At 42.6% G+C, this 21526-nt stretch overlaps 1 protein-coding gene and 1 long non-coding RNA gene across 3 annotated transcripts; one reads left to right on the top strand and one right to left on the bottom strand.

Moving 5' to 3' along the window:
- The first annotated feature begins 331 nt into the window (after positions 1-331).
- Positions 332-4190, top strand: LOC117997146 (U-scoloptoxin(19)-Sm1a-like). The gene is made up of 3 exons (XM_034985320.2): positions 332-439; positions 1693-1845; positions 3909-4190. Exons 1-3 carry the CDS (start codon positions 379-381, stop codon positions 4040-4042), a joined length of 348 nt encoding a protein of 115 aa, XP_034841211.1. The 5' UTR covers positions 332-378; the 3' UTR covers positions 4043-4190.
- Positions 4191-16895: 12705 nt separating this feature from the next.
- On the bottom strand, positions 16896-20585 carry LOC138402249 (uncharacterized). 2 transcript variants are annotated; one of them, XR_011236659.1, is made up of 4 exons: positions 20505-20585; positions 19213-19348; positions 18203-18315; positions 16896-17063 (listed from the first exon to the last, which is right to left on the bottom strand). It is a non-coding gene; the product is annotated as an uncharacterized lncRNA (long non-coding RNA). The 2 variants fall into 2 exon arrangements; XR_011236658.1 differs by lacking the exon at positions 16896-17063 and adding an exon at positions 17494-17592.
- Positions 20586-21526: the final 941 nt, after the last annotated feature.

Here is a 21526-nt window from a genome sequence, read left to right as displayed (position 1 = left end):
TAAACTGACGTATCCAGTCGACGGTTAGCCCGACTAGTTTCAAACCCATTCGGGGTCCTTTATCAAGGGGGGTCACTTGGCGCACGTGTCGCGTTTAAAGACTGCGCGACGCACGTGCCGCTGCTCGCACAGGACGAATTTCGATCTTTCTTGTCGTTCAAAATTCCTCAGTGCTTGAAGACCAAAGTCTTCGAACAGTGCGTGTTGCTCAGAGTCACATAACGAGTGATGGAGAGAGTAATCAATAAGGCAATAAATCAGGTATGTAGTGAGGTAGTGATAAGGCATTTATTACTGAGTTTATACCAATAATAATATGTATTTTAGTCTGGGCTTTAATATCGAGAGCGACGCACGCGTTTAATTAACTCCTTAGCCATGAAGGTCGTTTTATTCGCGTTTCTGTTGGTTGGAGTTGTTTGTGGGAACGATCAAGATTGTAAGTACAATTTATTTTATTAATCTAAATATAATAGTGGTTTGCCCTGAACTATAACCTCGCGGTATCCCTTAATTCCCATAAAATATCATAATCGCCTGTATAATGGGGAGTGCTCTGAAGAGCTTTTTGACCTCATTCCACCCTCTTTTTTCTACAACCGCACCGCGCGCCACCGTAAGGAATTTCACCCTCACCATCTGGGTGTCTGGTGCACTTCGACCGTCCGCTGCGCCAGAAGGATCTGGCTTTGGATCTTTCCACGCACGTGCAAACTGTGGAACCAACTCCCATCGGCGGTGTTCCCACTAGATTATAACATGGGGTTATTCAAGGGGCGGACCAACAAATTCCTAAAAGGCCGGCAACGCATCGGCGGCTCCTCTGGTGCTGCAAATGTTCATGGGCGGCGGTAATCACTTAACATCAGGTGACCCGCCTGCTCGCTTGCTCGCTATATCTATTAAAAAAAAAAAAAAAAAAAAATAGTTTTAAATTGTGAACCAATTAAAGTCTAGTAAAGGCCATATTTTAATTGTCGTATCATGATACGACATACCCTCGCACTTTCACGGTTATTTATATAAAAACCGGCCAAGTGCGCATTCAGACTCGCGCACTGAGGGTTCCGTACTACAATCGTATTTTATCGATATTTAGCACGATAAATCAAAAACTATTATGCCTAAAAATAAATAAAAATCTTTTTTTAGAATGTACAAAAAAAGCCTTTTCATATGATATCCCATTTGGTATAGTTATCTTACTTATAAATTGAAAATATTAATTACTAGCTGATCCCCGCGGCTTCGCCCGCGTGGATTTAGGTTTTTAAAGATCCCGTATAGCCTATGTCACTCAGGAATAATGTAGCTTCCTACTGATGGAAGAATTTTTAAAATCGGTTCAGTAGTTCCAAAGATTAGCCCCTACAAACAAACTTAACAACATTACCTCTTTATAATATTAGTATAGATTAGTTCAGGACCACAATTTTTTTTTGTGGTATGTAACCGCAAATTCACGGTTTTCAGATTTCTCCCCGAATGTCTGCTATAAGATCTACCTATCTACCAAATTTCATGATTTTAGGTCAACGGGAAGTACCCTATAGGGTTCTTGACAGACAGACATACAACAAAGTGATTCTATAAGGGTTCCGTTTTTCCTTTTGAGGTACGAAACCCTAAAAAACAAGTAGGTACACAACTACACAAGTCATGATAATAAGTTGAATGCAACTGCCATTCCAGTGAGAGTTATCGACTCCATCGTAATAGAACAGCCGTGTCTGGAGGAAGGTGGTAGCTGCGTGATAGCAGCCGACTGCCCTGAGGGGTTACTGGCCAACGATCGAGGCCTGTGCCCCAAGCAGCAAGCAAGAGGCGTCGAATGTTGCTATGGAAGTAAGGAATCATCATCATTTTATTTATTTATTTATTTTATTTATTTTATATCTAATTAGAACGGCAGTGCCACTTACACTAACTAGATGATTAATAATAAATTTAAATACAAATAAAGGTACAAGAAAAATGACATAAAATACAAAACGATAAAAAATCAAAGAATTTTGAATATGTACGCTGAGAACATTGAATGACAACCCATAACCGGCTCACTACAGAGCACGGGTCTATCTAATCTAATATAGCGGATTATTATATTATGGACAATATAAGCTTTATTATGGACAGACTAATAAGGCATACTGTCCTCACAATCGTGATCATCTCATCGGCGGGATTTCCATTCTTCTTTCAGAATGAGAAGGGTTTTGGCCATAGTCTGCCACGCTGGTCATGTGCGGATTGGTAGACTTCACACACCTTTGAGAACATTATGGAGAACTCTCAGTCATGCAGGTTTCCTCACGGTGTTTTCCTTCAACGTTAAAGCAAGTGATATAATGAATTAAAACGCACATAACTCCGAAAAGTTAGAGGTGCGTGCCCGGGATCGAACCCCGACCTCCGATTAGGAGGTGGACGTCCTACTAACCACTAGGCTGTCAGAGCTTTAAGAAAATCAATCTATTGATAATAAGCTTTGATAGCCTAAGGGTTAGAACGTCCGCCTTCTAATCGGAGGTCGGGGATTCGATCCCGGGCACGCACCTCTAACTTTTCGGAGTTATGTGCGTTGTAAGTAATTAATTAATATTACTTGCTAAACATTGTGAAAGCTCAGAGTCACTCAGAGGGCGATGGAGAGAGCTATGCTTGGAATTTCTCTACGTGATCAAATCAGAAATGAGGAGATCCGTAGGAGAACTAGAGTAACCGACAATAGCTCAACGGGTTGCGAAGCTGAAGTGGCAATGGGCAGGGCACATAGCTCGTACAACCGATAGACGTTGGGGTCCCAAGGTGCTGGAATGGCGACCTCGCACCGGAAGACGCAACGTTGGAAGACACCCCACTAGGTTTTTTTTTTTTTTTTTATTCAGATACAAGTTAGCCCTTGACTGCAATCTCACCTGGTGGGAAGTGATGATGCAGTCTAAGATGATAGCGGGCTAACCTGGAAGGGGTATGGCAGTTTTTATTAAACCCATACCCCTTTGGTTTCTACACGGCATCGTACCAGAACGCTAAATCGCTTGGCGGCACGGCTTTGCCGGTAGGGAGGTAACTAGCCACGGCCGAAGCCTCCCACCAGACCAGACCAGAAATTTAGGAATTATAAAATTCCAAACCCCTGCCAGGAATCGAACCCGGGACCTCCCACTATTAAGACCACAGCGCTCACCACTGCGCCAGGGAGGTCGTCAAAAACGTGGAGGAGGAGGTGGACGGATGATATCAGACGAGTCGCAGGGGGCCGCTGGATCCAGGCGGTGCAAGACCGTGGCGTGTGGAAGTCCCTAAAAGAGACCTATGTCCAGCAGTGTACGTCTATTGATTGATGATGATGAAACATCGTGAGGAAACCTGCATGTCTGAGAGTTCTCCATAATGTTCTGTGAAGTCTACCTATCGGCTATCCGCACATGGCTAGGCGTGGTAGACTATGGCACGAACGATTCTCACTCTGAGAGGAGACCCGTGCTCTGTAGTGAGCCGGCGATGGGTTGATCATGATGATGATGATGATAATAACCAGTCGCTTCCTGCAAGCCTCTTTATATCGTCGTACCATCGTGTATCCCACATTACGCTTGCTTATACGCGATCTCCGCTCAAGGACTTTTTTTTTTAATTCAGATACAAGTTGTCCGTCCACCTAGTGGGGGGTCTTCCGACGCTGCGTCTTCCTACTAGGTGGACGGACGACATCAGACGAGTCGCAGGGAGCCGCTGGATTCAGGCGGTGCAAGACCGCGGCGTGTGGAAGTCCATACAAGAGACCTATGTCCAGCTGTGGACGTCAATTTTTTTTTACCAATTTATTACAGACTCGACTCAATTTCTCAAAAGCTTAAAAAACTTTAGAGTATTAACACAGACCCATTATTTTTATTTTACAGTTTCCGTAAAGGAGACGCGCTGCGAAAAGCGCGGCGGAGAGTGTATGCCAAAAGACAAGTTCTGCAACCCTCGTATAGTATTCCAAGAGGCCACTGACTGTTGCAACGATGAGAAATGCTGTATATTAGTTTAAGTTCAAGTCATTTATTAAGTAACAGATGATGTCCGCGACTTTCTCCGCGTGGATTTAGGTAATTTCAAAATCTGTACCAAATTTCATCAAAATCGGTTGAACAGTTGAGCTGTGAAAAACTAATAGACAGACAGATTGATAGACAAACAGAGAATTGGCACCGATTCTAAGCACAACCTAATTTTAGAGTATTCGCACCCTCTTCTTACTATTGTTATATGAAAAGGACAGAAGCAGTTTGACATTTCTAAATTTAATTTTTAGATGGTAAAACCCGTGATTTTAGCACGCACTCGCGAACCTACTGTTTAAATTTGTATTGTGCACTAAAATTTTGAGTCTTTAAATGTGAAAGTCATGTTCCGTTCCTTTTTTAGCATTAGTAAAAAGAAAAGGATGCAGATACTCTAAATTTAGTTTAGAGAGAGACTAGAGAATCGGGGCCACTTCGCATTTATAATATCAGTAGATATGGATACTATAATTACTTATTATAAAGTACTATATTCAAAGTAACGCCTGCTTTTATTCAAATGTACTAGTCGATGCCCGCGACTTCGTTCGCGTGGATTTAGGTTTTTGATATCCCGGGGAACTCTTTGATTTTCAGGGACAAACAGTAGCCTATATCACTCTCCAGCAGGCCGATTCAGAGCACTTCGATAACATAATTATCGATCGATTCGGTAAGTCGGACATTTTATTCCGTTAAAGAATTTTTTGAATACAAGGAATAAAATATTATACAATTTATAATTATGTAGTAATAATAATAGTAATCTTAAGGTATTTTAATTAAAGTTGACTTGATGTGATTATATTATATTGACTATTTTTTTTAATTATTTCTTGGTTAATATATTACAGGTAGATAATTATTATGTGACATGTGATATTATATTATATTATGTGATATGTGACTGTTGAACATTATAATTCTAAAAAAAAAAAGTTAAAAAATAGCTTATTAATAATAGATAATAAGAAAATAAATTTTGCATGCCCACTGTATGGTGGATTGTAGCTGTAAATAAACCACTGTAACACCATCATGATTTGATTTGAAGTTGTCGTACGATAAGATGTATTTTCAATTCAGAATAACCGTATCGACAGTAAAGTTGTCGAAACCGAGACCGAATCGAACTTACGTAGATATCGTACGATTACGACTATCAAACGCTATTCACAACAACTTAATCGAATAAGATTATCCGAACGTCCGATAATTTTGGATGATTACTTATAGAAAGCTACAGGGCATCGAATATCCTACGTACCGCGTTAGAGCCCTCGCCCACGGCGACTTTTTGTAGCGATACAGTAGCGATGCTGTCGCGCGTCCGCATCGAAACAGTCGCGAAGCGGTCGCTAGCTGTGTGCCCTCGCCCACGGTCTCAGATTCAGTCGCGATGCAAATGCGATATTGTCGCGCTTCTGTGTCGATGCAAACGAGAAAAAATGTTGCACTGATGCTCGGTTCTCTATTCACGCGCCACCCTCCCTCCGTACTTCCCCCGATGTCATGCGACAAAGTCGCGCGTTTGCATTGATACAGTCGTGATGCAGTAGCGCGTTGCAAATGCGACTAACACGCGTTAGTAGTGATGCTGGCGTGCGTTTAGTAAACGCGCGACAGCATCGCTACAAAAAGTCGCCGTGGGCGAGGGCTCTTAGATACTGTTATTTCGTAAAAAAAATGTTCGGTGCCACAATTTTAAGGAGTCTTAAGAAGATGAAATGAAGACTATACAAAGTATTCTGAGACTTTAATAATTATGCAAAAATAAAAAAATCGGTCAAGTGCGAATCAGACACACACACGAAGGGTTCCGTGGAATGGTACGGAACTTCCGTCCCATCGTACACGAGTTTTTATTTATTTTTAATTTTCATGGCGACCATTTTGAAATTTTTATTATTTGTTGTATACTCGCCTTCGGGGCCTCGTGAAATGCAAGGACTATAACATTAAAAGGCTAATCAGGATTAAACACCATCAATTTGACGAAAATAAACGTACAAAAGTCCACCTTTTAAACTGCTGTTCATTACGGTAGCCATTAAGTTGTCTCATTTAACGACAAAAAAGTAGCTAAATGGGCAGTTTAGATTCGCAGTAATCCGCTCTTAACTTCACAGATTAGCATCTCAATAGGTCCGGAGTCCGGAGTGAAATTTTGGAAAATTCTCCCTATATCTGTTAAAAAGTGGGCATACCTTTAGTCCGCGACAGGTCCAGATGGCAATCGGGGTAGGAGGCAGGGGGATGCCTCGCATACACGCACGTTACCCGCACTCAGCTAGTAATACTATAAGCACTTACAGTTAATCTCTACATAGTATAAAATAAAGTCGCTTCGCGCGTCTGTATGTATGTATGAACGCGTAGATCTTTTAAACTACGTAACGGATTTTAATGCTGTTTTCACCAATAGATAGAGTAATTCAAGAGGAAGGTTTATAGCTATAGTTTAATTCTCAAAAAATTAGAGATCCCTAGAGAAATTGTAGTAATTTGAATTAGGTCGGAAAAAATCCTCTCATTTGAGAGTTTCTGAGGCAATGACACCTCAATGACACCACATTAGTATCTACGTTGCACCCATGCGAAGCCGGGCTGGGTCGCTAGTAAGTAATAACACAATAATAGCCTCAATAGCTCAACGGTTGGGGAGCGGACTGAATTCCAAAAGGCCGGCGGTTCAAACCATGGGTGGCCTTCCAACATAAAATGGTCCAAACCCCCCCCCGTTGCACTATTGTCGTACCTACTCCTAGCACTAGCTTTACTCTTAGTTGGAGGGCTAAGGGGAATATTAGTCATGAGTCATGACTAGCATGGTTAATATTCTTTGAAAAGAAAAAAACAGTTAAATAAAACATATAATAATTGCAGTTGTGAAATAAGTCAATTAATGGCGCCGATTCTCTTGTCTTTCTCTAAACTAAATTTAAAGTATCTATCTGCATCTTTCTCTTTTTAATATCGCTAAAAAAGGACGGAACATGAATTTTACATTTAAAGACTAAATTTTAGTGCTCGCTACAAATTTAAACAGTAGGCTCGCGAGTCGCGACTGGCAGCTAAAGTCACGAGATATGGCAGCTCTAAATTGAATTAAAAAATGTCAAACTGCGTCTGTCCTTTTCACAATACAGTGTCAAGCTCTGGAATTCTCTCCCAGCTGAAATACGTCAGGCGAAATCCTTAAACACCTTCAAAAATCGTTTGAAGAACTATTATTTATCTATGTAAACAGAATTATGTAGTATATTATAGAGATATGTATATGGGTATATATAATTATATTTATTTGTGTATTATTTGAATGTACTGTGTATGTAGTCTAATTTATAATAATAACTAGGGCCATTTTCGGCTGCCGCACCAACCCGTGCTTTCGTGATTCCTTTCGTCAAAGGTTGCCTGGAAGAGATCGCTTTAGCGATAAGGCCGCCTTTGCATGCTACATCTATTAGAATAAGATCCTGTATTGTGTTTTTTCAATGTTTACTTTGTGTTGTGTGCAATAAAGTGTCAATAAATAAATAAAATAAAATAAATTAGTGAGAAGATGATGCGAATACTCTAAAACGTAGGTGTGCTCAGAATCAGTACCAATGTTCCTTTCCCCTTGCATCTTTTCCATCACCACGTATAATAGTCGACCTTGGTTTGACGTCATAAACCACGTCCAGTTTATATGACACCAGACCGGACTTTTCTATCAGATATGTGCTAAGATCTCTTGGTGCTTGAGACAGGATGAACTGGAATTGAAAGTAATGCTGGAAACATATTTACAAGACGCCACGCAAAACACATCTTCGGCTCGCTACTGAGCTCGGTTCTCCTTAGAATGAGAATGACTCGGCCCTAGTCTACCACGCAGGTCAAGTGCGGATTGGCAGATTTTTCTTTATTCTTTATTCTTTGAATAATAACATTTATGAGACCCTGTTAGGGTATTGCAAAATATAGGTAAGTAAGTACATTTTTTTGTTAAAAGAATATTAGCCATGTTAAATGACTAATATTCCCCTTTCCTCTCCAACTAAGCGTCAAGCTTGTGCTAGGAGTAGGTACGACAATAGTGCAACGGACGGGGTTTGAACCGTCGACCTTTCGGTTTTCAGTCCACACCTTTACCCGTTGAGCTATTGAGGCTCTTAACATTGTAATTATTAGAAATCACTTCACACACCATTGATAATATTATGGAGAAATCTCACGCATGCAGGTTTCTTCACGATGGTTTCCTTCGTAATATCAATAGGGTCTTGGACTGTACTAATAAAATGACGTGATTTTTTTTTGTATAGCGTAAAAATTCATTCATTCATTTTTAACAAAATTATTATTGTTACAAAATACGACAAGGTGCTTGAGTAACTTAATAATTTTTATGCCATCTTTAACTAGTATTATCTAGATTATAATATGCCATATTTTGTAAAATCATTTTATTATTGTTTTGTTCTATGCCGATCTGACTTTCGTAAGCGCTTGTAATGAGTCTAAATCGAAATAAATACAAAAAATACAAATACAAAAAATTAACGACACGCCTGTACAGAAAGCGATTAATGACGTCACATGGCGTAAATGACTGTTGTTTTACAATTTTTTAACATAAAAAATATTTTCTAGCAGAAATTACTCTATTTTTATGTTAAAAATTGAAAAATATTTGTCGTTTTTGGATTGTGACGTCACTGATCACCTTCCGTAGTACGCGAGTTTCATGTTAAAGTTAAATAAAAATCGTGATGTTTAAAATCATTCTCTTTAATAATTAATTAATTAAGCTAAGCATAAGCTACCGCTATACATAACATCCCATAATTTTTTGTTAAAAATCAACATCTGAAAAGTTAAAAGTGCGTGCCCGGGATCGAACCCCGGACCACCAAACTAGAAGGGCGGCATTCAATTTAATGTAATATGTAAGGCAACGTGTAGGCATTGTACACGACAGCGGTGCGCGGGGGTGCCGCCAAGCATTTCCCCGTGACCGCCGCAGGCGCGTCCCGGCCCTGCGTTTGCCCCTCAGTACTCCCATGTTCGACAACGTGCACGCACGCAAGACAGCGAGCTCGTCACGAGCCCTGCCGCGTTAACATTATTTACCTCGTGCCTATGTAATTCAAATGATTGTTATTTGCAATATACTTTTATTTTATGTGAGCCAAGCATTTTATTAGCTCATAGTGGCGCCTAAACGTGGAGCACGAGGAAAGAACATTCAATCGGGAGTACATACATACCTACCTGTGTGGTTTCGTGGAATCGCGTTCGTTCGATTTTTTCCGTCGCGCTACTTGTGGCCAACGTCAACGGACATTTTGTTACGATCCATGAACACTGCCGTGCTAAAGTGAGGTCAACTCAATAGACGTTTTACGTAACGAACGGGGATACCTATCGCGTCGAGTTAATTACATCGCGTACGAGAGGTCCGTCGCGCTTCTGGGAAGCCAACGGCCATTTTGGGTGATTGTGAAGCGACACATCGCTACCTAACCCTACTACGACGCGATGACGACGCGCAGCAAGACCCGGACGGAGTCGAAAAACGAAGGGATGGCCAGCCCGGATGACCGGGAGCAAGAAGTAGAAGATCTCATCGGAAGCGCGACCCGGGAGTCGCCTTCTGCACTGATGATAACGGAGAGCCAGCTCGCCGCACTCATCCGAGGGATCTCGGGTGGAAATATCAGCACGCCGCCCGCGCCGCCGCCATGCGGGACGTTCGCGAAGTGTTCGGCTCGCTTCGCGGGGAGTTTGCCGCGCGATCCCGACGTGCTAGAAGCTTTCATCGATGCAGTCGAGGTGTATAAGGACTGCACTAACGTCTCCGATGAACACGCTCTGCGAGGCCTACCCATGCTTCTCACTGGTGAGGCAGCTGTCTGGTGGCAAGGCGTGAAGGCAACAACAACCACGTGGGCCGCTGCGATAGAGTGTCTACGAGGCATGTTCGGCGCACCACGAGCTCCATACAAGATCTTCCGTGACGTTTTCGCCGCCGAGCAACAGGACAGCGAGCGTGCCGACGTGTTCGTCGCGCGCACTCGTGCGATGCTTTCGAAACTTCCGTACAACCTCGAGGACCACATCCAAGTAGACATGTGTTATGGACTTTTACATAAACGCGTGCGTAAACGGTTGAAGCGTGAGGAATGCGTAAGTACTGAGGGGTTGTTACGTAGGGCTAGGGAAGTCGAAGAAAACATAGAAGAATTAGTAAACGTAAGTAGTAAACCTGTTTCAAAGAACTCTTCTCATAATAATAATATGGAAAGTTTGCCTAGTACTAGTCACGCTGACAAGGTAACTATTAAACCACGGCAAAGTCGCCCCAAGTGCAGCTTTTGTCATATTTTTGGGCATGTAGTGTCAGAATGCCGTAGGTTAAAAGACAAAGAGAAAGAAAAATCTGAATCAAGCTCTAAGAGCGACAATAGTAGTGCGTTGCGGTGTTATGGATGTGGCCAGCTAGGGGTAGTGAGATCTCGGTGCACTACCTGCAGGGCTGCCAGTAACAATAATAAAGCAGGCGATAAACAAGTGGATTTTCACAGCTTTTCAGAAGTCAACGAACCTACTTCTGCACCGGCTCGCCCCGTGGTGCGGGTGAGCGCCGCGGGCCGAGCAGGCGTCGCCATGCTGGATACCGGAGCGACGCACTGCATCGCCAGCCCGGGACTGCATCACATCCTGCTGGATGCAGGGGTGCAGTTCTACGAGTCGCAACGATCAGTGAGACTCGCTGATGGGACTCGCCGGGTGAGTAGAATTTTCACCGGTGACACAGAACTCGAATTGGGAGGCCGCGATTTGCCCATTACCTTTATGGTACTACCTGATGCTGCCGATGCTAGAACTTTACTCGGCCTTGACTTTATTACTCAGGCAGGCATAATAGTTGATGCGCCTCAACAAGTCTGGTACTTTAGTGACTCTCCGAGTACCAAGTATGATTTTGTTACATACCACTTACCATCTAAAAACGATGACCACTCACCATCGCAAAATGATGAACTTCTCGCTTTAAATAATGATCAGTCTGTCTACCTTAGAGATGAAGAGGGTACTAAGCTTACTAGTGACCAGAGGTCCCAGCTGGATCAGCTGCTGTCCAAGTATGCCGACGTGTTCGCAGCTGACGGCCCGCCTACCGAGTACGCTATGCACTGCATTAAGGTGAAGAAGGGTCAACAACCTATTGCGTCACCACCCTATAGAATGTCTGCAGGTAAGAAGGAGATATTAGAAAAGGAGCTGCAAAAGTTACTCGAGCAGGACATAATAGAAGAATGCGAATCACCATGGGCTGCAAACGTTGTTTTAGTAGGAAAGAAAGATGGAGGAGTGCGCTTATGCGTAGACTATAGGAAGCTTAATTCAGTCACCGAACCCGACCGGTATCCACTTCCTCGGATGGAAGATATCCTTCACGAGGCAAAGGCGAGCAACTACATGTCAACTCTTGACCTTCGCTCGGGATACTTTCAGGCTTTAGTACAGCCTGAAGATCGGGATAAGACTGCGTTTGTCACGCCGTTAGGGACTTATAGGTTCAAACGAATGCCGATGGGTCTGAGGAACTCGGGCGCTACCTTTCAAAGGTTGATGGACCGTTTTAAATCCAACCTACAGGATATCAATATATGGGCTTACCTTGATGATTTGTGCTTACTTTCAGACTCATACGAGAAGCACCTGGAAGACCTGGAGGCTGTTTTTCAACGCCTGCGGATGTTCAAGCTGCGCGTCCATCGAGGGAAAAGCTGTTTCGCTAGAGACTCCATAAGATTTTTGGGGCATGTGATAGTGCCAGGCGGCTTGTCCACGGACTGCCAGAAAGTGACCGCCATCGCAGCCATGACCCCACCACTAAATCTTAAGCATCTCAAGAGCTTCATTCAAGCCGCAAGTTGGTTCCGGCGTTTCATCCCTAACTTTGCTGCTACAGCAAAACCGCTGACGGATCTGCTGAAGAAGGCCAGCACCTGGCGATGGGAGCAACCCCAGCAAGATGCATTCGAACAGTTAAAGGTAAAACTTACATCTGCACCTATATTACGACAAGCTGATGGCACAAAACCCTACTCGCTGTACACTGATAGTAGTGGCTACGCCCTCGGGGCTGCTTTGATGCAAGGGGAGGGGCCTGACGAACGTCCAATCGAATACGCCAGCCGCATACTCAATAGCGCCGAGAAAAACTACACGACGACGGAGAGAGAAGCGCTCGCGGTCGTATGGGCGGTGCAGAAATTTAGAGGATATATAGAAGGATCGACAGTACGTGTGATGACCGACCACCAACCGCTGAAATGGCTCATGAGCTTGAAATCGCCGAGTGGTCGTCTAGCACGCTGGGCGCTGTCGCTACAAGAGTATAATCTTGAGATAAATTATACACCAGGTAAAAAGAACGTTATCGCCGATGCACTATCGCGTCCATCGTGCGCTAACGATGATGCGTGCGATTTCTGTTATACTATCGTGGATATGCCCACGCGAAACCCGGCAGATATCAGAGAGAACCAGATGAAAGATCTTGAAGTCAAGAAAGTTATAGACGACATGGAATCGAACGATCCCTTTAAAGCGCGAATGTGGTCCGATAAAGGCTACGTCATGTCAGACGGCATTCTGTACAGGTGCTCAGCCGACGACGAGGACGTCGAGCAGCCCTGCCTCGTGGTGCCGCAGCACGAGCGCGCGCGCGCCCTCGCCGACCTGCACGACGCACCGACCGCTGGTCACTTTGGTGTCGAGCGCACCTTGGAACGTCTGAGAGCCAGATACTACTGGCCAGGCATGAGAGCCCAGGTAGCTGACTACATCAAGCGATGCGTTCCCTGTCAGAGATATAAAGTGGATACCCGGAAACCAGCTGGCCTAGTACAGACGCCAGCTACGGCGAGAAGGTTCGAAGTCATATCTATCGACTTGTTTGGTCCTCTCCCTGAGACCCAAGAAGGGAATCGCTGGATCTTTATAGTAGAAGATGTATGTAGTCGGTGGGTCGAGCTGTTCGCACTTAAAGCTGCTACGAGCGCAGAGTGTGCTAAAATTCTCATCAACGAAATTTACTTTAGGTACGGGCCGAGCCGCCGGGTGATTTCCGATAACGGAGTCCAATTCATCAGTGACGTGATGCAGCAGGCGTGCCACGCCATGGGAGTCACCCAGGCACTCACCCCACTCTATCACCCGCAAAGTAACCCAATTGAGAGGAAAAACCGAGACCTCAAGCCACAGCTCGCTATATTAGTCGGCCGAGATCACACCTCGTGGGATACTCACCTCGCCGCTATCCGCTTTGCGATGAACTCAGCTGTGACTGCCAGTACCGGATTCTCACCTGCTTATCTCACCTTCGGGCGGGAACTCCGAGCTCCTAGCGATGCCACCACCGACGTCCGCGCCATTTTAGATGAAGACAATTTCATCCCTAGCTTTACGCCTTACCTGGAAAAGATGGCTAATGTACTAGCCCAAGCCAGAGATGTGCATGAACGCGCGCAAGCGGAATCAAAGAAGTACGCAGATGATGGGCGACGGCCGGCGCCTTTGTATAAGGAGGGCGATTTGGTCCTGCTGAAGACCCACGGCTCCAACGACGCTGCCAGAGGGCAAACGCCGAAACTACTGCCGCGTCGCGACGGCCCGTACCGCGTGCGCCAGGTGTGCGGTCCTGCTACTTTCCAGCTGGAGAAAATCAGCGATCAGGAGGTTATTGGTAAGTACCACTCGTCTGATCTTACTCCCTTCGTTGGTCACATCCAAGCGCCGCTTCAGGAAAAGCGTAAACGGGGCCGACCCCGTAAGTTAGGTGCTAGTCCTATTGGTACCACGCTACCACCAGGACTATAGGGGGGAGATGTAAGGCAACGTGTAGGCATTGTACACGACAGCGGTGCGCGGGGGTGCCGCCAAGCATTTCCCCGTGACCGCCGCAGGCGCGTCCCGGCCCTGCGTTTGCCCCTCAGTACTCCCATGTTCGACAACGTGCACGCACGCAAGACAGCGAGCTCGTCACGAGCCCTGCCGCGTTAACATTATTTACCTCGTGCCTATGTAATTCAAATGATTGTTATTTGCAATATACTTTTATTTTATGTGAGCCAAGCATTTTATTAGCTCATAAATATTGTTATTTCTCCATAATATTCTCAAAAGTGTGTGAAGTCTGCCACTATGCACTTGACCTGCTTGGTAGACAAGCAATGGCCAAATCTTTCTCATTCTGAGAGTAGACCTGTGCTCAGTAGTGAGCCAGCGATGGGTTTTTGACGATGATGATAATGATGTCATACATTGATATCAGGACTTAATATTTTTAATTGTTTTTGAACTAACCTCACGGCTGTCGAATTTTTTCCTCAATTGTCTTAATCGAAAATCCTTAGGACCCCATTCGGGTAGAGGCTTGAATAGTTGACAAAAACTCTGAAAGAATATAATCGGGTTTTATTAAACATCCTGCTCCATTTAGTACAGATCTTCTTCTTCTCGAGTCGACGGTCATTTTAAGTTCATCATTCAAAAAGCCGCATCCGCGATAGCTCGGTCGGTAGCCTCGTGTAGCTCCTCGTTCGTGCAGGTTGTAAGGAACGCAGGGCACCCAAGTCCGAGACACACATGCGCAATAGTCTGTCTCGGTTTTACGGTTTTACGGCAACTGCAATATTAACTTGATAAGGGCACAATTGTTATTGCAACCACTCGATCAAAATGGCGACCTAAACACAAAAAGCATTCAATAATCGGTCGAGTCTCGCGTCGGAACGAGACTGGCTTAAAAACCATCAAACACCTGCATTTATACAATCGACTCAGATGGGTTTCTCGCAACAGATCACGTGACTTCCGTTTCAAAGGCGGCAATTACAAGTGCGATAACAGTACGGATTACTTTAAAACTTAAGTACCTTTTTTCCCTTAAGGACATGGTCGTAGAACGCATAGACAGCTCCAACAACAAACAGTATCGTAATACAAGTGGGTGCATACTGCGTCGTGTGCAGGTATTTAAAAATATAGCTAATGGGTGTAGTAGTATATATGTAGAACAGGTATAGCATCACGAAGATCTTCCACTGTAACAAGAAAAAACTGTGTTATCCCACTTATAATAAGTTATCTCTGACGAAAGTCACGTGATCTGTTGCGTCAACATCTTGAGTCGATTGTATAAATACGGGTGGTTGATGGTTTTTAAAGCCAGTCTCGTTCCGACGCGAGACTCAACCGACTATTAAATGCTTTTTGTGCTTAGGTCGCCATTTTTGATTGCGTGGTTGTAATAGTAATTATTGTGCCGTAATCAACTTAATATTTTAGTTAGGTTAGTATAAGGGTCCCTGACTTCTTCGCCATACTCCGAGCGAGGACGGCTTCCTACTGGGAAAGACTGACATACAGTACCAACGCTATCTTATGTGCTATTGTAGAGGATCTTAGTAATCCTTTCACAAAACATTGGTCCAACCTGCATCGGTGCGATAATAACACCTTTACTTAGATTAGTTTATTTTTAAATTGTTAGCTCCATTTTTTTATTTTATTTTTTACATTTATATTGTTATTCAATTCAATTCTAATATTTAATGTAATCTGCTCCATATTGTGTGTATATTGTTATGGGTTGTAACTTGTATTGTCATTGCCTGAAATAAAATTATTTTTATTTTTATTTTATTTATTTTATAAAGAGTAAACCTCTCGATAAGCCTCTACGCGTGTGATCATTGTCTGCGCGCAAGTTTAACAAGAGAGGACATTCAAATAACTAATCCAAAAATAGCTTAAAATGACCTGCCTTTTGTCTTTCTGTCTGACTTTAAATCCACTTCTGGTATCCCTTTTGAATGGTTTAAAAAAATAGAAATAGCGAGCAAACAAGCAAGCGTAGGTGGGCCAACAAGTCACCTGATTATAAACATAGCAGAAGAGAAAGTTAATCACGACGCGCAGAGGTTTTCAAGAGTTTTACCTTTTATAATAACCTAACTGCAATATTAACTTGATCAGGGCACAATAATTGCTAAATGCAACCACTCAATCAAAGTGGCAGCAGCAGAGGAACTTTTGAGGTTGTATAAATGCGGTAGAAGTGAAAATTCTTTGCTAGATATATTTTAATCAAGCTAAACTACTCAGCGGCCATTTTTTTTAAATGCCAAGTTTCCTTTTTTATGTTGACTATAGCCCCCAAATATCAATTTTGAAAAAATTCGGCCACTTCCACACGCCACGGTTTTGCGCCGCCTGAATCCAGCGGCTCCCTGCGACTCGTCTGATGTCGTCCGTCTACCTAGTGGAGGGTCTTTCAACGCTGCGTCTTCCGGTGCGAGGTCGCCATTCCAGCACCTTGAGACCCCAACGTCTATCGGTTTTACGAACTATGTGCCCTGCCCATAGCCGCTTCAGCTTCGCAACTCTTTGAGCTATGTCGGTTACTCTAGTTCTGCTACGGATCTCCTCATTTCTGATTTGATCACGTAGAGAAACTCCAAGCATAGCTCTCTCCATCGCCCACTGAGTGACTCTGAGCTTTCTTATGAGGCCCATGTCTCGGATCCATGTCATCACTGGCAACACGCACTGTTCGAAGACTTTGGTCTTCAAGCACTGAAGAATTTTGGACAAAAAGACATCTCGAAGCTTCCTGAACGCTGCCCAACCGAGTTAAATTCGGTGGCTGACCTCTTTCTCGAAATTGGACCTACCCAACTGGATTGTGTGTCCTAGGTATTATATACTCGTCTAAAATTTTGACTGCAGATCTCTCAAAGATTACTAATAAGACAAGAATATACTCACCAAATAAAACCAAGGAAGAAAACAGAAGGTCCACCTTCGAAGCCTAGTTGGTGGAACTCCAAAGTGGAATGTTATATCATCCAGAATACGTCCACGTGGGTATATCCAAAAAATTATCAAAATTTCAGCCAGACTTGAAAGACTAGTGTAAAAGATGTAGGAATTTCCTGAAAACTGAAGGTGTTATTTGTTAGGGTCCATTACAAAAGGTAACCCTAACGGAACCTTATTAAGGTCTTCACCTGTGCATTCTAAAACAGATTTTTATTTATTTTTATGCATCAGAGTTTTTGAATTTTCATTCAAAATGTCGAAAAAATACGACTGTAGTACGGAACCCTCATTGCGCGAGCCTGACTCGCACTTGGTCGGTTTTTTTGAAGAATATTAGCCAAGTTAATTGCAGACTAATATTCCCCTTTCCCTTCCAATTAAGCGTAAAGCTTGTGCTAGGAGTAAGCACGACAATTGCAACGGGTGGGATTTGAACCGGCGAACTTTTGGTTTTCAGTACGGTCCTTTAACCGTTGAGCTATCGAGGCTCAATATATATAAGAAGTATTAAAAATAGAGTAGGTACATCGTCCTCCACATAGAAGAGTTCAACAATAGCGAGAGCGACCATGATGACCGACAGGCACCAAGGTTTTAGCCAGGTCCATTCGTATTTCACCACTTCTATCAAACATTGGAAAGTGATTATCTGAAAACAGCAAAGGCCATGGAGTAACAGCCGCACTCAGAGTCGCTAATCGTTACTTAAGACTGAGTTAAAACGAGACAGATTTATGTGAGAGCATATATATACATATATATATATATATATATACTTATTATATATATATATATATTTCTATTATGGATTGTATGTATTACTGAAATAGTTAATTATATTATATAATATTATACTACTTAATTTTTTTTTCTGTATTGCGTGTAAGTACTATCCCACTCAGCTAGTTTCTCCTTTCACCAAAGGTTGCCTGGTAGAGATTGCTGTGAGCAATAAGGCCGCCTTTGCATACAATTATTTTTTTAGTTTTTGTTTCTGTAATAGTTATGTAATATTTTTTGTGTGCAATAAAGTATTTCTATCTATCTCTGTCTCGTTTTAACTAAACTTAAGTAACGATTAAGCGACTCTGGGTACGGCGGTTAGTGCAAAAAATAAATTAAGACAAATTTTTCGTCGATGTTCGAGATGTTGTTCTCTTGGTCAAGTCGTATGCGGAATGATTTTGTGAACCCACCTCCTAACTATCCCAAAAAAAATCTACTCTCTTTCTTGCGTCGAGAATTAAAGTGATACTTACAAACATACAGTACTCGACAATCGCATTGAGAGCAAAAAATATAACTGCAATAACACCGCCATAATTGAATGATGCGAAGTAAATCGGCCAGAAGTAGAAAATCGATCCACTACCTGAAAATCATCTAAATATATAAAAGTAAAAGGTCATCCGCGTGGACTACGTGGTTTTGTAGAAACCAAAGGGGGTAGAAACCAAACCAAAGTAGAAACCAAATTTTCAAAAACCTAAGAAAAGATTTTTGAAAATTCAACCCCAAAAGGGATAAAATAGGGGGTGAAATAGGGGTTTGAATTTTATGTAGTCCACGCGGACAAAGTCGCGAGCATAAGCTAGTTATGCATAAAAACAAATAAAAATCTGTTTTGAATGTAGGTACAGAAATCAAAGGGGTGTGGGTTTAATAAAAAACTGCCATACCCCTTCCAGATTAGCCCGCTATCATCTTAGACTGCATCATCACTTACCACCAGGTGAGATTGCAGTTAAGGGCTAACTTGTATCTGAATTAAAAAAAAAAAACTATACAAATTTCAAACCTTTATTTCACCCCCTATTTTATCCCTTTTGGGGTTGAATTTTCAAAAATCTTTTCTTAGCGGATGCCTACGGCATAATAGATCTACATGCCAAATTTCAGCCCGATCCGTCCAGTAGTTTGAGCTGTGCGTTGGTAGATCAGTCAGTCAATCAGTTACCTTTTCTTTATTAATCGACTTTTAAAAAGGAGGTGGTGGTTCTCAATTCGGTCCAGTTCTTTTTTCGACTTTTTTTTTATTTATGTAGCGATTTTTTATATATTTCTTCTTCTTCAAGTGCCATCTCCTACCGGAGGTTGGCAATCATTAAGGCTAACTGGATCTTGTTTACTGCTGCCCTAAACAGTGATCTTGTACTCATGTTAAACCACTGGCGAAGGTTCTTGAGCCAGGATATTCGTCTACGGCCAGGTCTGCATCTTGCCCTGTATTATAAGCTGCTATATTTATATATTTAGATAAGTAATTTACCGAAATTCCAGTGAATGATAGACGCATTGACCCATCTTTCGCAATGTCTTTTCATTAAATACGAAGTCAAAGCTTTGAAAATATAATAAACTCCGTTCGAAATCACTATCACGGCGCTATTCAGGCTCGGTTTTATCTGAAATCATAAAATAAAAAAATTAGAGATATTTAGAATTCGTAGATTTGTTAGAATGTCACCCACACTCTGTGATAAAAAGTAATCTGTAACCCTTATCATAAATGCGAAAGTGTGTTTGTTTGTTGATTTGTTGGTTTGTCCTTCAATCACGTCGCAACGTTGCAACGGATTGACGTGATTTTTTGCAAGGGTATAGATAAAGACCTGGAGACTTTTAGGCTACTTTTTATCCCGGAAAATCAAAGAGTTCCCGCGGGATTTTTTAAAAACCTAATTCCACGCGGATGAAGTTGCGGACATCAGCTAGTAATCTAAATATATAAAAGTCACCTGGCTGGCTGGCCAGACCAACCGACCGACCGACCGACCCGCCGACCGACCCGCCGACCGACTGACCGACCGACTGACTGACTGATCTATAAACGCACAGCTCAAACAACTGGGCGGATCGGGATGAAAGGCATGCAGATAGCTATTAAGTATGACATTTATAATTTACTAGCTTCTGCTCGCGGCTTCGCCCGCGTGGCCTACAAGAAACAAATGGCATTTTTTTCAGAAACAAACATTATAACATCAGGACGCGCAGGGGGGGGGGGGGGGGGGGGATTTTCTCATATTCTTAGCTGACACCTAACCTCAAGAAAAAACCTACTTTCCAAATTCAAGTTAATTATAATATCAATAATTAAAACTTTCCCATACAAACTTTCATCCCCTATTTTACCACCCTTATGGGCGAATTTTCCAAAAGTCCTGAAACACATATTTCTTCATTTGTGATCGAAAACCCAAATACCAATTTTCATGCAAATAACTTGACAAATGACGGACTTTCATACAAACTTCCACTTTACAAAGAATAGACCCTCCAAATTTCATGTCTTTAGGACCAGCGGTTTAGGCTGTGCGTTGATATATATGTCAGTCAGTCAGTCAGGACTTTGAATTTTATATTATATACAGATTAAACCTTTAAAAGTGTCTGGTAGATAGTTGCCACCATACTAAGTGTTTTGCAATGCATGACGTTATTTCTAATACTATTCTGAAGAAAATATTATAAATAAAACTAGACTTTATGCTTTGACGTAAGATTTTTTCCATCTTTATTACTGGCTCTTAGTTCATAAAGAAGTTCAATTTGAAATACCTCAGAAGTTGTTCTAGCGCTCAGGATGTGAGCTATGGGCGGTGCTGTCATTGTTTCAGCTAACATGTCGTAATCCCCAGACTGAAAAAAAACATTTTTTTTATGCATATTAGCCATGTTAAATGACTAAGCCCTTTCCTCTCCAACTAAGCGTAAAGCTTGTGCTAGGAGTAGGTACGACAATAGTGCAACGGGCGGGGTTCGAACCGTCGACCTTTCGGTTTTCAGTCCACTCCTGTACCCGTTGAGCTATTGAGGCTCTATACAATGTAAAAAGTAAACACTCAATAACTCATTTTTAGGAGCCCGTACTAAACAAGGAACTAACTACGGACTCGCAAACGTATCACAAATGAAACTATGTTTTCGAATTGAATTTAGAATGTTTTTTTGAAAACCAAATGGATAACGACCACTGAGATTTTCCTCTCCCTCATTTTTAGGGTTCCGTACCTCAAAAGGAAAAACGGAACCCTTATAGGATCACTTCGTTGTCTGTCTGTCTGTCAAGAAACCTACAGGGTACTTCCTGTTGACCTAGAATCATGAAATTTAGCAGGTATCCTAGGTCCTATAGCATACATAAAGGGAAAAATCTGAAAACCGTGAATTTGTGGTTACATCACACAAATATAAATAAATTGTAGTCATGAACTAATAATTAGTATTTTCAATTTTCGAAGTAAGATAACTATATCAAGTGGGGTACCTGTGCATTCTAAAACAGATTCTTGTTTATTTTTGTGCATCATAGTTTTTGAATTATCGTGCAAAATGTAAAAAAAAAACAACGACGTTGAGGTCCCAAAGTGCTAGAAGGATGACCTCGCACCGGAAAGCACAGCGTTGGAAGACTCCCTTCTAGGTTGACGGACAGCACCACCACCCCCCATGGCCCCACCAACCTCGCGGTTATATGGGCCGAAACGCGGGAGGGCGCCCGTTCGGTACTTGCTCGGTGGCTCTTTCCCGGGGCGCCTTCTTGACTCCCTACAAGTTCTTTATTTCTGCTTCCTTCTCCC

This window comes from Maniola hyperantus, chromosome 4, assembly GCF_902806685.2.
Source record: "Maniola hyperantus chromosome 4, iAphHyp1.2, whole genome shotgun sequence".
NCBI classification, from domain to species: Eukaryota; Metazoa; Arthropoda; class Insecta; order Lepidoptera; family Nymphalidae; genus Maniola; species Maniola hyperantus.
This window is presented reverse-complemented; position numbering and strand designations above follow the sequence as displayed.